Genomic DNA, 15689 nt, shown 5'->3' with positions numbered 1-15689 from the left:
TAAAACAGTATTCAACATATCTTCAGGTAATTTTCCCGTAACTTAAAATGGACTCAAAAGTCCTGCAGATGCTCTCTTGAGGCGGGGACAGGAGAGGGAAAAAAAAAAGGACTTATTCCAAGCTTTAAAGCAAACAAGGGATTATTATTTCTCCCCACCATGAGATAGAATTGTAACTTAACTTTCCATTTAAACAGACCATTTTAAAGGGAAGGAATCATCTAAAATTAATTCATAGCTACCACCTCTGAATTTACCTTTAAAAGCTGTTTTATAAACAAAACTCTCTGCTCAGTTAAGTCTGAATTACTCCTTGGGAGGATAATATGAATTACTCCTTTGGAAAAAGTTATTCGTATTTATGTAGACAGTTTACACTTTCTTTAAAAACAAACTGTTTTTTTGTAAAGTTTCTGGACTTTCACACAGATGAATACAATCCTTTGAGTTACACAACCATTGAGTTTTTCAGGTTTATAAGAGTGAATAATTCCAGATTTACAAATGTTTGCATTAAGGAAGTCTAAAAGCTTAGAAGTCCTTGTCAACAAAGTCTTGTCTTTTTTTTATTCCTGAGGATGACATAAACAAGTTAAAATATTTCACCATGAGCTAATTAAAATATATATCATTCTTGGGAGCCACAGGGCCACAATAAGCCTCAGCCTAGAAAACTTCCATCTCTACAGGTTACTGACATCAATCAACAAAGACGTTAAGAAAAAAACTATTTGTAGAAGACTTTGAGATTTAATACAGAATTATTTCATGAAAATTCTAACTAATACCTTTAACCACTTCCTAGTGCAAACCAGTAGATGAATTTATGCCAAATCTTAATGGACTCAATTACTTGACAGTTTTCTGCAGGACAGCAAAGGTATGCCTTTGTCATAAAGTAACAGTGTTAAGTTACTTCATTCAGACTCCCACTTGCAACAAGGATTCTGGTGCCACGTTTGCCATTTGTGCACAAGAGAACAGAGCTTGCATGGAAGTCAAGAGTCAGAGCACTAAGAACATGTCAGAGAAGCGTAATTTATATTATTTTGCTTTTGATGAATTTTGGTAGTTGCCTCAGTAGAGGAGGGAGACATTTCAACTCGCTCTTTTATTTTGGAGACACCTTCAAGGAATCTGATGAGTACTCCAGTTCTAATATTTACAGCAGGTTAGTAATCCATGGATCAAACTGCTGCTACTGAAAAAAGAAAAATCATGAAACAAGACTTTTAATGAGGAAGCAGAAAACAAAATCAGACAGTTGATATTAAAAAAGAAATTGTACTTTTTGGTTTGTTGAATCGGTCTGCTACTTACATTGCTCTGGGCTAGCAGGCAGTAGGTGTACTTTTGCCTAGGGGCAAGTATCTAAAAAGTCAACCTCTATAAGTTTATGGCAGACTGAATTTCAGTATCACAATTCTTAACTTTGTCCACCTAACTAAACTGAACTTGAGAGATTCTTGGATTTACCATCACAGAAGTACTACGAATAAACAGACCCTACCCTCCTGCCTCTAGATGCCACAAAAATAGACCACTATCCACTGCTTTAACAACAGTTCTGCACTTATAAGGGATTCCTTACTACAAAAAAAAAAAGACAAAAAACACAAAAAACACAACAAAACCCACCCCAAAACCCCAACACCATGCACACCAAAAACCAAACCCCCAAAACATCCCAGGAAAAAGCACAGGCTCTACCTTCATAGCCCACCCAGACTTCAGTTATTTTTTGAATACTGAGAATCACATAAGAAATGCTCTACTGGGTCACACTAATTGTCTATCCCATCCAAAATTCTGTCTTCAGTAGCACAACAGGAAGCGCTAACTCACAAAGCATACAGAATTTGTCCGGTAGAGGCATTTCCTATAAAACGAGGAAGTTTAACATCTACTTTACCAAGACCTGCGTATTGATTCAGGTTTTGACAAACAAAAGAATGACTTAAGAATTGATCCCTTTATTGCCAGCGTTAATTTTATTAGCATGAGTTCAGAACTTATTTTTGGGAAAGGCAAGATATGAGAAATATTAAGATAATAGTATAGTTATAATCCCATCTCACTCAGCTAGTGCCCTGATGACTGTTATAGTCAAAGTATGATTCAAATAGCCTATGGATTAGGGCAAAAGATGGCTTCAGAAATGTAGAGATAACCACTTATTTCTTGAACTATTGTAAGACTTTATTAAACTGAAGAAAACTTTTTGCCAGCCATAACTAGATAGACATGAGCTGACACATCTGCTTTGGTGTCTGGCTTACAGGTTCTCTTAGTTTAAGACTGCCTCTAATTGAAAAAAAACCACATAGGAAGCAGCTAGAGCTATACAACTCTTACATTAGGCAAATAGATTTCAAACACTACATTTCAACTTTATAGCAAAAAGGTTTATTACTACCACCTGATCCAGTAATAATGTATTGTCCAAGGGGGGGAGGTGAGAGGGGGGAAGAGAAAGAACTTTTCTTTTTTTCTTGCAAAGTCTTGAAGGTTTTTCACCCCCAGCCTCATTTTCCAGAATGATCAGCAAAAACATTCATTCAGAGGCCTAGGTTTACCAAAGCAAGTAGTTAAAAGTTATTAGTTTCAGGAGTGGAATTGTGTCCAGTTTTGCTCATTAAAATCCACCAGCTAGCTGTAGAAATTACATAACATCTCATATTGGAAAGGTGATAAGTTCCTGATTAACAGCATATAAATAATCTTCAAGTTTGAATGAGAGCCACCTTTAAACATGGAGTGACTAAAGTAACCCAACAGATTACCCTAAATCATGGGGGTATATCTGCAGTAGTAACAGCAACAACGGTCAAAAAATATAAGAGAAAAACCAGGTATAGGTAGAAGAAACATATTTCATCTTACCACCTGACATGAGTGAGCATTTGGCTACAGTCTCTTTGTCAGATCTATTACATTCTGCAGACAGACACTGCAGTTGTAAAGTCAAACAGACTCAGAATAGGCTCAATTACATGAAGTCATTGAAAGAACAAATTATAAACTACTCCACCTGAGGTCTATCATGTAGTAAGCATCCTGACAACTGTTAACTTACTAATTCACCTTCCCATACTTTTGTACACACACAGTCTACAACCTCAGATGACTCTGCCAAACCTAATAGATCCAGAAGCTCATACAATTTTAATTATTTACTTTAAAAAAGTGATCTACAGTCAAATCATGTTTTAAGTGTGTTCCACAGAAAGAAGCGACACAATCAACTTATAACTAAACCATCTCAGTAGATGATTAGTCCAATCAACTGATTTTAGTAGGATTGAGTAAAGTATCAATTTGTCAGCAACTATTTTAGAGATGTGATGGAAAGCAATCTATTAAAAAAAAATTTCCTCCCAAGAATCTCAAACATTTACTTTTATACTCCAAACTCCTGTGCAAGTTTTTGCTAGCTGCCATACTGAGTAAAAGTAAAGAAGTTAGATCTACTAAGGAAAGATTAAAAGATGTTCTAGCCTGCAACACCCATCATAACAGATTAGAGTATTTAGTTAAAACTTGTTTCTGTCAGATACACAATGTTCATTTCCTCCCTTCATGGTTTTACTGGCAACATCTGCAAACAGCAGTAAGTAGCTGCATGTGAATTCTGAACACATTAATCACCAGGAGAAAGGTACTTTTAAGTTTCTTGGGTAATGTTTAGTTGCAGATGATGCAATTTGTAATCTATTGCTTCAGACACCTATAAAGGATAAATTTAATGTTAAAAGATGGATGGACTATTTTATTTTGACTGCAGAAAACAGCAATGTTTAGGATAAGCACTCAGGTTTGTGCAGCTTTTATTTAGTTTTTAGTTTATTCCTCTCAGAAAAAAACTCATGCTAAACCAGTGAAATTTATTATTGTGACAGGATAATATGTTTTATGGATAGTAGAACAGCTACAGATTTAACTTGACTTTAAAATTGTTCCCATAATTTTCTGAAAATCATACATGTCAGTAACAGTCTTAACTTAGTAACTAAAAATTGGATGCAAAGCTGTCTGGAAAACAATTTTCCAAGAGTACTCAGAGGTCCCCAATCAAATAGGAATAACATGTACTTCAAGGTTCAAGAATTAGTAGTTTCATCCATACTAGCTGAGGTTTTAGAGAAGCAATTCCAAGCTACAAAGGGATTGACAGCATTTTGGAGGACAAAATTATAATTCAAGATTATTTTGATAAGTGGAAGAAGTGGTTTGAAAATAGGATGCAGTTATATAAGTATAGCTGCAAAGCAGGAACCTACAACTGTACAATTACAAGATGGGAACAACTGAGTAGGCAGCAGTTCTGCAGAGAAAGATACAGAGCTACAGTGAATCACAGACTGAATGAGTCAACAATTCTACGCTGATGCAAAAATGACAAACATTGTATTCTAGTGATTAAATGAGAGTATTACAGGTTGGAAAGATGAAGTAATTTTTCAAATCTAGCCTGTACCGGTAAGGGTTTAGCTGGACCATTAGATCTAGATTTAAGTACAAAATTCATGCAAACCTGACCACAGAAAAAATACAGGGAAAAAACAAAACACAAAACACAGTCCAAACCAGCTTGACTTACAAAAAGTAAGTTGAAAAAAAGTCTGTTTTGTCTAAACAGTAGAACAGATAGGAGACACTGTTTTTATTACGCGGAAGGTGTTATAAAGAGGTAAGGCACCCACCATTCTCACATCCACCAGGAATAGGTTCAGTAATGGGTTTACAGTATAGCAAAAGACATCAAGATTATTATGCTGTTCTAACATCTAGAGATAAATAAGGATTCAAACTGACTAGCAGACAAACTGTGGAATCTCTATAATTACAGATTTTCAAAAAACAGGCTAAACAAACATCTGTCAGGAACAATGTATATTTAGCTCAGCCTGTCTTTAGGATGGTGGATGGAAAACAAATTTTCTAGCCACATTTTCTATGACTATAGTAGAGTGAGAAGACAAAAACTTCACACTCAAAATTAATGAAACCCACTTCTGTTTAGAAATAAAAAGGACACAGAGTAACACAACATCAAGACCTTTTTTACATTATTTCTATGAAGTAGGTCCTATTATACTTTTAAGTCAAAGCATATACTATCAACACAGTTCAACCACTTCTTTGGAAAGCAGTTTTCTATACTGAAATGGTTAACTCCCAGCATTGGGAGTTAATGCTGAAATTTAGTGCTTGCAGATTTAATTTCCAAGGTCAAACATTTCCACTTCCATACTTCACACTTTTTGTTAATTTTTCCTCCTTTCAGTTACTGTAAGTTGTGTCACTTAAATCATTTGGTTATTACGAAACATTTACCCTGACCCATCCTAACACCGATACATTTTCTTGCAGCAAAACACCAAGGCACAAAATCCTACACTCCCCTCAACACTTAAATATGAACACTGTCTTCAATTACTACTTCTTAAAAAATTATTCATACAAGATGCCTTCAACATGACTTGCCTGTGTTGTGGGCCAGACTCTATTCTTGCAGCTTCACTGAGGACAACAGCAATATATAACTGGTGTCTCAGTTTTTGGATGCAGATATCAATCATCAAACACCAAAAGTCACTACTAAATGTTAATGAACAGTACCTATTTCAAAGTCTTTTTTCAAGAGAGGATTCTCTTCACAACACCTAGCCAAGCCGTATCCACGATTTTGATTGTACTAAAATATGCTTTTAAGAACGTGAAATATGTCCAGTGAAAGATGTGCCCATTTGATACATAAAGATTTAGATTTCTTCAATGGATACACGATTGCAACAACTTACTTTTCATTAATCAAAATGAATGGCATTAATTTATTTAAGAGAGGGTGGGGAAAAATCCTTCACTTCCCCTGCCCACTTAAGGAATTCCAACATTTCAGGGATAAAAAAAAAAGATATAAAATGTGGCATCCATAAGCACACTAATCATCCTTTGTATTTCTTTTGTACAAATGTATATAGCAATAGGTAGAAGACACGACTGAGGTTGTGATCTACTCCGAAGAATTGAAATAATTTAACGAACCCAAACTTCCTTCCTTCTTGGAAAAGACGAAGGTCAGTTCTTCTGTTTCACTCTAAGTATAAAGGAAGCATTTGTATTGTGGACATGCCAGTCCTGTATAATTTTTTTCCGTACTTCAGCCACCAACTCTTCGAGGCTACCAGTGATATTAACCTAGTGGAAGAACTGTGAGATCAGAAACGCTACAATTTTGTATGTTTACTTCTCCTCCTCCTATTACATTATGGCAGTATTTAGAGGGCAGATGGAGCTATTGCATCCTCTAACCACGTTTCATTTGTGCCTCTTGGAACAACCACAGTAATGAAGAGTAAAGGAATTCGTTTTGGATCACACTTTCTATAGAAACTAGCAGAAAAGTACCCTGCAAGTTGCTTTACACATCCAATAGCAACTCAACCAATATAAACCAAGACATTTCAACCACAGGCTGAGAATTTGTCAAACTCCAGTAGAAAAAGGTTTTCAGGTTAGAATGCTGGGTTATATAATTGCACAAGCACTGTACACCCATAATACCAGGAGTAGAGCCTACAGAACCACACTACCTAAAAAGATGATGATCTCTGAAAATGTTGAATCAAGTACTTCCAAGAATTTCACTACTACTATTTTACCTTGCATGTCTGCATAACTAATAAAGCCATACATAAAAATACTATATACTTGCCCAGATTTCACAAAGGAGGGTAAGCAGAGTTTATTGACAAATCTTTATATGGAAACAGTATTTTGATTTTGGGGGGGTTTTTTTTTTTGTTTTTTTTGTGGTTTTTTTTTTTTCTTTCTGAAGTGATGAACATGCACTTTATTTCAGTAGATAACTGACCTTACTGAAATTTCACTAGATTCAACCACTTCAAAAGTAGCTTTCTGGAAGCACTACATCAAATATCAACAGTTCCCAGGGGCATCATAAAGGTACACCTTTAACCCCATTCAAATACATAACAAGGCTCTGGCCCTAAATGCAAAAGGTGAAAAATTCCAGGAGGAACCTTTTCCTGTTATTCTACAAAGACCACGAATAAAAATGTTGACTGTTAATATCTAACTCACCTATCAAAGAAAAAAATCTGTTTTTAATCCACAGAAAATTAAGTCATTAATATTCTAAAGCAATATTAAAAAAACCAAACCAAAACAAACAACGGCTTAGTAAATTTTCAAAACGCTTCCCTTGGAAGACCTCTGTAAGTCTGGTATTCCTCAAGGCCCAACAATATTTCAGGCATAGAATAATAGGTCTGGTACTCCTCAAGGCCCAGGTTTTCCAAGACGGAGCAGTAATGCCTTTCGGAGGCATTACAATCAATTCCATTTACGCTTACAGACAAGGAGAGCCTTCTGTATTGTGCAGGCCAAAACCTGGCATTAAACGCTCTTTTTCCTGAAACCCTTCTTATTGCTTAACCACTCAAATGGCTACAGGCTACTGTGTCACACATGTCAAAACTAACAGCACACATCCATTTCTATCGCTAGCCCCCAATTCAGCTCTTAAACAATGTTAGGAAAATTTTCGAGACAACAGATAAACATGGATTGCTGGTGTTTTTTCGCATTCTAGAAGTGTGACCTGAGGAATAAATAAAACGCCATTTACAGAGTTCGGTTCCTCAAATAAAATTGTATTAGCTCCACTACACAAAAATTTCCCGCTAATGGAAACAGTAGTACTACTCCAAAAAGATTACAGGTAATTAAAGAAAAACAAAAGAAAACCAAGAAACCCCACAAGGTGTAAGAGAACCTGAAGATGAGGGAACAGACCAAAACCATTTCCTACGCACCTCCTACCCCCCCCTTCCCAGCTCCTTAGGGAAGGGCTCGCACGTCCTCAGGAGCGAAGCAACCAAGCAGGAACCAGCATCAAAGAAAGGGAAGAAGACGCCACCTACCTGTCCCAAAGGCCTTGGCCACCAGCCAGGCGAGATTACAGGCGATTTTCGCTCGGGAGAAGTCATAATGGTCAAAGGGTTTGATGGCAGGAACAATGAAAGTCTTCCTCATCTCCTTGGCGTCTGCGGCATCCCCCATCTTCTCACAGGACGCCTGGCAATTCAGAACTTACATGGCTCTTCCTCCTCCTCCTCCCGCGGCCGGGAGAGACGTCTGTAAATACGCCAACAGCAGCTGAGGGCAGCGCTGAACCCAGCTGTCCGTAAAGGGCTAACGCCGCCTCCCGCCTTCCTCTTCACAGGAATGTGGCAGAGCCCGAGTGTCCTCTTCTTCCTCCTCGCTCTTTGTCTCAATTCTCACGCCGCCGCCCCCCACCCTCCGAAAAACGGCCCCCGGCGGCTCCGGCCCCCCCTTCCCCGGGGAGACCCTCCGGCCAGGGCTGGGAGCCCCAGGCCGCCGCGGCCGCCAGCCCCCCGGCTCGGGGCGGGAGCCGCCGGCAAAGCCCCCGTAGCCGCAGCGGGCCGGCACGCGGCCCTTCCCGGCCCCGGCGGAGGCGCCGAGATGTCAAAACGCCGGGAACCAGCCCCAAAACGCTGCGCAGCCCGCCACGCCGCCCCGCCTCAGTGGCGGCCTGCGACGGGCCGGGAGCGATGCCAGCTACCCCGTCGCTGCCCCGCGCCCGGACCCGGGCGCTGCCCCAGCCGCCCCTCAGCAAGGCGCCAGTGCTCCCGGCTCCCCTCAGCAGCTGCCGCTGCGGTTTTTCCACCCGCGGCTGCCGCACTGGATGGGCGAAACGCGGCTGCGCATGCGCTTACGCCACGGCCACCGCCTCCCCGGTCGGGCGGGGCGGGGAGGGGAGCGCGAGAGGGAGGGGCGGGGTGGGCCGGGCCGGGCTGCCCTTCGCCGCCCTCCGCCGCCCAGTGGTCACGTGGCCGCCCCCTCCTCACAGGGGGATTCTTGGCGCCAGTCCGGGCCGGGCCCTCGCCTCAGGCGGGGTTGGTCGGGGTGGGTCTCGTCTCGGGGGGGGGGGGGGGGCGGGGGGCGAGGGAGCGCGGGCAGGCTCTACCCAGCCTTAACCCAGCGGCAGCGGGAGAGAGGGGTGGAGTGTTTCCCGCCGGTAAGGGGGCGTCTGGCGGTGCCTGGCTGTGGGGAAAAGGGCGGTGTTCCTCGGCCGCGGGGCCCACCCGCTGCTGGCGTCGCCGCTTTCCACAGTGGGGCCGGACAGGCCTTCCCGCGCGCAGCCGCTGGCCTTGTGTGGCGTCTTCGGGGAAGCTCGGGATCAGCCCGCGCGCTGGGGCTGCAGCTTGCCTCGTGTGTACGGGCGGGCTGCGGTGCTGGCGGCCGCCTCGCCGCAGGGGGGGCCGGTGGGTCGGGGCCGCGCTGACGGGAGTAGGGCGCGCTGCCGAGGAGGCGGGCTTCTCGTCCCTCTCGTGGGCATTTGTTCCTCCTATTTTAAATTGCGTCTATATATAACTTCTCAAATACTCGGGTAGAAGAATGACTGCCTTAAAATGGTTCAGGGCCTGTTCACGTAATAGCTGTAATAACAGGCAGTAGTAACAATTTGCCCTAGAGACCATCTGCTGTCTCGCTTACAAGTACCTGGGCTGGTTTTGGAAATATATAAAATCACTTTAACAGTGGCCTGTGTGGAAAGAAGTATTAGTCACAGTAGGAACTAGCAACTGGGTGATTAATGACTTGCATTTAAACAAAATCGGATGAGTTAGCTTTGAAGTAGGGGTCTGAAGGTGTGGCTGTGGTGGTTACCAAGCCGTGCTGGTGACCGGCCACTGCTGATGGGAAGGCCCAGCCTCTCTTTTGCGTGGGCACTGTGTAATTGAGTGAGCAGCAGTGCCAGGGCGTAGTAAATTTGTGCTTTTTGGCAACGAATAGTTATTAGGTTGGTGTAACGTAGAAGTGTGCCCTCCTTCCCTGCCAGCCTGGGTGCTTTAGCAGCTGTGATGACCCAGTTCAAGAAGCTGATCTGGCCAAAAATTAGTAGTTCATTTTTATATTTAGTTTTTTCTCTGTGAGCTTTCTTGTGTCACTAAAGGACCACTCCTGACTTACAGTAATTATTAGCTAACCTGCCTCTTTTTAAATTTTTTTTTCCTTTTGTGGTAATTTAGTGTCTTCCTAATCTGTTTCAGTAGAGGATGGCAGTCTGAGGGGTTTGGGTTTTTTTTAGCCCCACTGAGTTTGGAAAAAAATTAGACACAGTTTTAGCATGACACTGTAAGGTTTCAAATAATATTTTATACAGACTGTTATTTCTTTGTGTTTAAAGTGGACTGTGAATTGATCTGGAGAGATTTTCCATTGTTACATGGCTCTGCTTCTAGCACTTCATGTGCACAATGATAGAAATATCATGATTATGAGGCAATAGTGTACTTTACTGACATGAATCTATATTTACTAGTAATGAGTAAATGAAAGGGTTGTGGAGGTCAACATTTGAAGAGATTATTGCTGACTATCTCCCCATATGCTGTCTGGGATGAGATTCCCAAACTGTCACACATACCACTCATAAGTGGTACATAGCTAGCTATAAAACTAGGAGCTGCTGCTGGCAGCATTCAGCAGAAGGGAGGGGAGGAGGAAAGTTTAGAAATCCTTGCTTTAGCACACTTTTGACTGAAATTCCCAGATCCTCTACAGCAGAAATAGGAATAATAATACCAAATTAACATACAGGTGTGACTTGGGAAAATGTTCTTTATTCAGGAACAGCATATGCTTAGTTTTCAACAACTAAAGTAAAATCTGTATTTGCACATTTTCCTGAATGATTTTTTATATGTATACTTTGGAAATAAGTTATATAAGACAATTAACATTATTTTAAGTAATTTTTCTTTTTACCTTGCTACTAGAAAACTAGTTTAATTCTTCCTGTACATTTAACAACAAACACCTGGAATTCATAAGCTTTAAAACCTCAGATGATTAGAGCTAGAAAAAAAAATGTATGTCCTTGATCCCAACTCATTTGTTTCTTTTATGACTAAGAAAATACCTAAAAATTAGATCATCCTACAGGAAAACATGTTTAGGAAAATTATATGGCCATTATTTAGGTACGATGGATATAGGATCTACTTTGAGAGGTCAAAAGATTACAAACTAGTCTCTATAAAATAATATTAAAATTTCAGAAACAGCTTTCTTGCAGAAATGTGGCATAATCCAAATAAGGAGTCATCAGTTATATTTAGTGTACTCCTGTATTTATCATCTGTTCCTATGCACTTGCAAAACATCACATATTATACACTGAGACTACTGGTACTTAACTGAAGCAAGTAAAGATGCGGTCTGATCTTCCAAAATTCTTGCAATCATTAGTCCCTTCTTACTTTAAAAAAAAAAAAAAGTGGATATTGTTTTAGAGAATGCATCTCAAAAAATGGCAATAGATACAATTATGGATAGGTACATATATTAACATTGCTACCAGTCTAATTTAAAATGTAGAAATTTTTGTGGGTGCAGCCTTTGTGCTGATGAAACCTGTTCAGAGTCACAGAAGAAAATCTAAAAAAGCTGTGTTGTGGTAACTGCAATCAAAGTGTTTTTTAATTTTCTCAGTGCTCTTAGAAGTGAATGCAAGAATATAAAGTCTGTGTAAGTGAAAAACAAGACATCACCACCAGTCACTGGAGTTCTTGTGCCAGTTCTACTTTTGCAGACATGCCAAAATGTGATCTTGTTTATTGCATTGTCAAAAGTATCAACAGTCAACATGGAAAATGATTAAAATTTGCTCTAATTGTTCAGAGTAGATAAACAGAAGAGCTGAGTGAGGAGTCATCCCCTTCTGCTCTGCTCCTGTTTAACCATCTTAAAATATTTTAAATAGTGATAATCTCTTCTATACACAATCTTTCTGCTGCAAAGTATTTTATACTTTAAAGTTCATTCCAAGTGGAAAGACAAAGTATTAAGGATTAAAACAAGCAGCTCACAGATAGGTTGGCTTTTTTTTTTAACCTTCTTTCTCCCTTCCTTTCCCCTCCCTCCTTCTACCCCAGATTAGAAACCCATTTGACTAGTTCTATCCTGTAATTACATCATAGGCCTGATTCTTCACTGTCATGTGTCTAGCCATTTACACAGTGGGTGTACCAAGCCTGTAGTCAGTGTCAGGCAACAGGAACAAATATGACCGTGAAGCTATGAATAATGGTGTGGATGACAGTTGTTGCTAATAGTCTTAACCGTGGGAGATAGTAGAATGAGCCTTGACTAACAATTTTATACCTCTGTTTTTTCACTTGTTTTAAGATTCATTTGGCTTCTGAAGAGGCTATGTATAAGATGTCCTTAGACTAAATTTAGGCTAGTGCTAGATTACAGAGAGTGTTCAAGCTGGAATAAGATTTCGTGTGTAATTTCTTACTTCACAATACTTGATGATAAAGGTAAAATGTTTTAAATTAGCAATACCATTACTGTTTTTGCTGTGGCACTGTCTATAGTCAGACTCAGTGCTAGTAAACAGACAGCTTATCAGGCTACCTACAAAGGGTAGTAAAAACATTCCCATTCCAGATTAGCTGGTTGTAGTAGGGCAAATCCACAAATGCAGCAGTTCACAGCAACTATTCTGCCATGTAGTGTTTCAGTCTTAATGTTGGAAAAAGGCTAGGAATAACACCGTGGGGATGTTACCTTTAATTGCTGCTGTCGAATTTGCCTATTTAAGATGATCCCATCTGTTTGCTTTAGCTTAGAGGATATTGGTCACGATAGAAATGGTAGTGGCTGAGGGGAGGGGTGCACCCTCTGGCCTGTAACCTCTGGCAAAGAGGCAGCATACACAACTTCATGTGGTGCTGTCAGACTGTCAACGCACAAACCAAGAACCAGTCGTGTCCCAGTGTGATCCTTAAAAAATGTGCTTGTTGACTTAAGCAGGTTTTCTGTTGGGTAGATGAGGTTGAACAGGTAATCTATAAATTATTCTGTAAGGTTGTTACAGCCTAAGGATGACTAGTGAAATGGAATTACTGATGTTCCAGCCTCTTAAACTTACAATATTTTATTAAATATACCTCTTTATGAGTAATGGTAAAACCAGTAAAACTTTAAAAGTTAAGAAAGTGTATTTTTAAATAGGTATTATCAAGTGAGTGGTTGTCTGAATTATTAAACTTCTTTGCCATTATTACTGAAACGCATGTATGTAGTTTCTGCAAGCTAGGATTTTTCTCAGGGCATGATTTTGGAGGGGAGTATGTTCTTCCTGTTTCAGGATGATAAGTACAAGAACAGTTACATAATTATTGTCTTTCAAATTCTTCTATTAATTTGTAATCAGAAAGTGCTGAGGCATATAAAAGGCAAGAAAACAGTTTACCAACTTTACAGATTCTAGTAAAGTCATGAGTCAAAGGGAAAATAAAGCTTTGTATGACATTTTACTTGGATTGCCTGTGATTTTTGGTATGGTTAAAAATTAAAAAAGGAAAAATGTGGAGTAATAGCTACTTCAGCTCCTTTACTACTGAAATCTGCACAACCAAAAAGTTGCCCAGTGAGAATCAAATGTGGTACCTAACAGTCACTTCTCTTAATAGTTGGATGTTACTGGTTTTGTTTCCTGAACTTGGCTTTGACCTAATGTAGCTCCATGAAGGGGGGGGGGGGGGGAAATCTATGTATTCCCCCCAATTCCCTGGGTTACCAACCAGGGAACAGATCTGTCCCTTTTCTGTGGTCTGTGAGAAGCAAAACCTCTCATCTCCCTCGACACTAATGGCTGGTTGGTTGGTTTGTCTTTTTCTCTGGTTACTTTGGTGTCTTCTGAGACTTTTTTATTTATTTTTAATTTTTTAATCTGGTTTTCACACTGGCCGCTTTCGTGTTCTGCCCATCTCCTGGAATTGCGCTTGTGCTAGGGTTTTAGATTACTTTTCATCCCAAGTGTGCTGTGCGATACACCCTAATTCCAGTGCTTTCTCCTTCTTGACATTCCACTGTTGCCAGGTTGTCTGTGAAGAGAACAAATACCCTGCTATAACTGATATTTTTATTATAAACTTCAAAACATATGGAATAGATCCTACTGTCTTTCATTAAGTGAAATCTGTGTATGATTTCTTTTATGGCCATCTAGTGGCTGACGTGTTTTCTAAGGAAAATCCTAAGCGTGATTTTATGAATATAACTTTTAAATACTAGAGTTACCTTAGCCGCACTGTAAAATAAATGTATGGTGGGAAATTTACATTCAAAACCCCACTCTGTACAAAAATAAAATGCAGTGTTATTACCATTATGGTAGCTGTTAGATAATGCTTTATTTGCATTCCAGTTTAGAGGAAAATGGGCATGACTAGTTTTCAAATTGTGCATTCAGGTATAAGAAATTTAAATCAGTTAGCAAGACTTTTTCACTAAGTCTGAATACTAAATTGTGCACTTTTTCCTGTTGAACTATACTCCATTGAAGTGACTGGCTGATTTTTTTTTTCATTCTGCTTCTACACGTGAAGAAATATCTGAAAGTTCATAAAAGCTCATTTGTTTTGAGCATATACGTGATTTATTAGCGGAGTATGAACAGGCTTCAGTTCCCCATCTTTTGGCCCTGCTTTCAGTTTCCACTGAAGCCCATGTGTGTCTGAATGAGACCAGCAGTAAACAGAACAGTAAAATTCTGGTGTCATTTAATTGCAGCAGAATGGTTTTTTGGAAGGGTGGTAGTGAAGATGGATGAGGAGAGGAAAGCAAGGGAATAGCATAGGAGACTACCCAATGAAGGGGTTTTTTCCTATGTATCTTCTTTGAAACATCATCATCCAGTTTTTCACTGAATTTTTTGGGCAGTTTCTTGGTTTCCCTTAACTTACTGAGAAATTGCATGTTACTGAGGAATTTTTGATGATTACTTTAGGGACCAGGTGTAAATAGCTGGTACACTGTTGAAAAAGTGGCTGTGGGAAGTGTGTATCAAAGATTTTTACTGTAACCATTTATACATAGTGACCCTTGATGGTGCTGGAGATTTTGATTATGCATGCATAGTAAGATCATCACAACCTGAGTGCATAGAACTCTGTTACATTAAATCTCTTGGCATAACTTAATTTGTTTGTATTTTTTGAGTAGCTTTACAAGATGTATGCCTTACAGTTCATTTGAAAACATTTTCAATATACAAAAATGTATAGGATGTCTAAGCCTCATGTAGAACAATTTGATTTAAATACTCCCCTATTTCAGTATATATTAGAAACATGGAAGAGCAACAATTAAATAGTTGCCTTAAATGAAATGTATATATATATTTAGCAATAAAAACTTGGCTCCAACAAGGATTTTTTCAGCTTTAGGTTAATGCTATGTGTAGTTCCCATTTGAAATCATTGGTGCTACAGGTATGATTAAATTTAAGTGTGTATATAATTGTGTTTCTGGATTAAGGGTGTCATGCAGAATATTTGTGTTTGAAGAAAAAACCTGGATGATTTCTTTCTTCTAGAAAGTCTCAAAAGAAATTACCTACAAAAGGTTTATACATCTCTCTGGTTATACATCTGTCCTCATATGGTATTCTTGCTATATAGTATACATGGCTCTGTTAAAGCATAGCGTGTTATCTCGGCTGTCTCACCTGGGCAGGGAGCAGTCATGGTTCCGCATGTTGGCACAAAGAATAAAAATGTCCATCATCATCACAGATGTCAAAAAGGGAGCCCTCTCTTTGTATTAGCCAGCGTAGTTGA

The 15689-nt window shown here is 39.6% G+C and overlaps 2 protein-coding genes across 6 annotated transcripts in view; one reads left to right on the top strand and one right to left on the bottom strand.

The window, feature by feature from the left end:
- The window catches only part of CAMSAP2 (calmodulin regulated spectrin associated protein family member 2), a 90951-nt gene extending 82191 nt beyond the window's left edge, over positions 1–8760 (bottom strand). For all 4 annotated transcript variants that reach the window (XM_052802205.1, XM_052802206.1, XM_052802207.1 and 1 more), the window contains exon 1: positions 7950–8760. In XM_052802205.1, coding sequence (XP_052658165.1) covers positions 7950–8088 — 139 coding nt within the window. In that variant the 5' untranslated portion in view covers positions 8089–8760. The remainder of the gene's footprint in view (positions 1–7949) is intronic.
- Positions 8761–8935: 175 nt separating this feature from the next.
- DDX59 (DEAD-box helicase 59) overlaps positions 8936–15689 on the top strand; it is a 29943-nt gene continuing 23189 nt past the window's right edge. Inside the window, exon 1 of one of the 2 annotated variants that reach the window (XM_052800990.1) lies at positions 8936–8955. The gene's annotated coding sequence lies outside the window, so the exon portion shown is untranslated. Of the gene's footprint in view, positions 8956–8978; positions 9068–15689 lie in introns of those variants that run through there. The other variant, XM_052800989.1, reaches the window with a different exon arrangement.

Source organism: Harpia harpyja, chromosome 11 (assembly GCF_026419915.1).
Source record: "Harpia harpyja isolate bHarHar1 chromosome 11, bHarHar1 primary haplotype, whole genome shotgun sequence".
NCBI classification, from domain to species: Eukaryota; Metazoa; Chordata; class Aves; order Accipitriformes; family Accipitridae; genus Harpia; species Harpia harpyja.
Note: the sequence above shows the minus strand (reverse complement) of the source record. Positions and strands in the feature narration are given on the sequence as shown.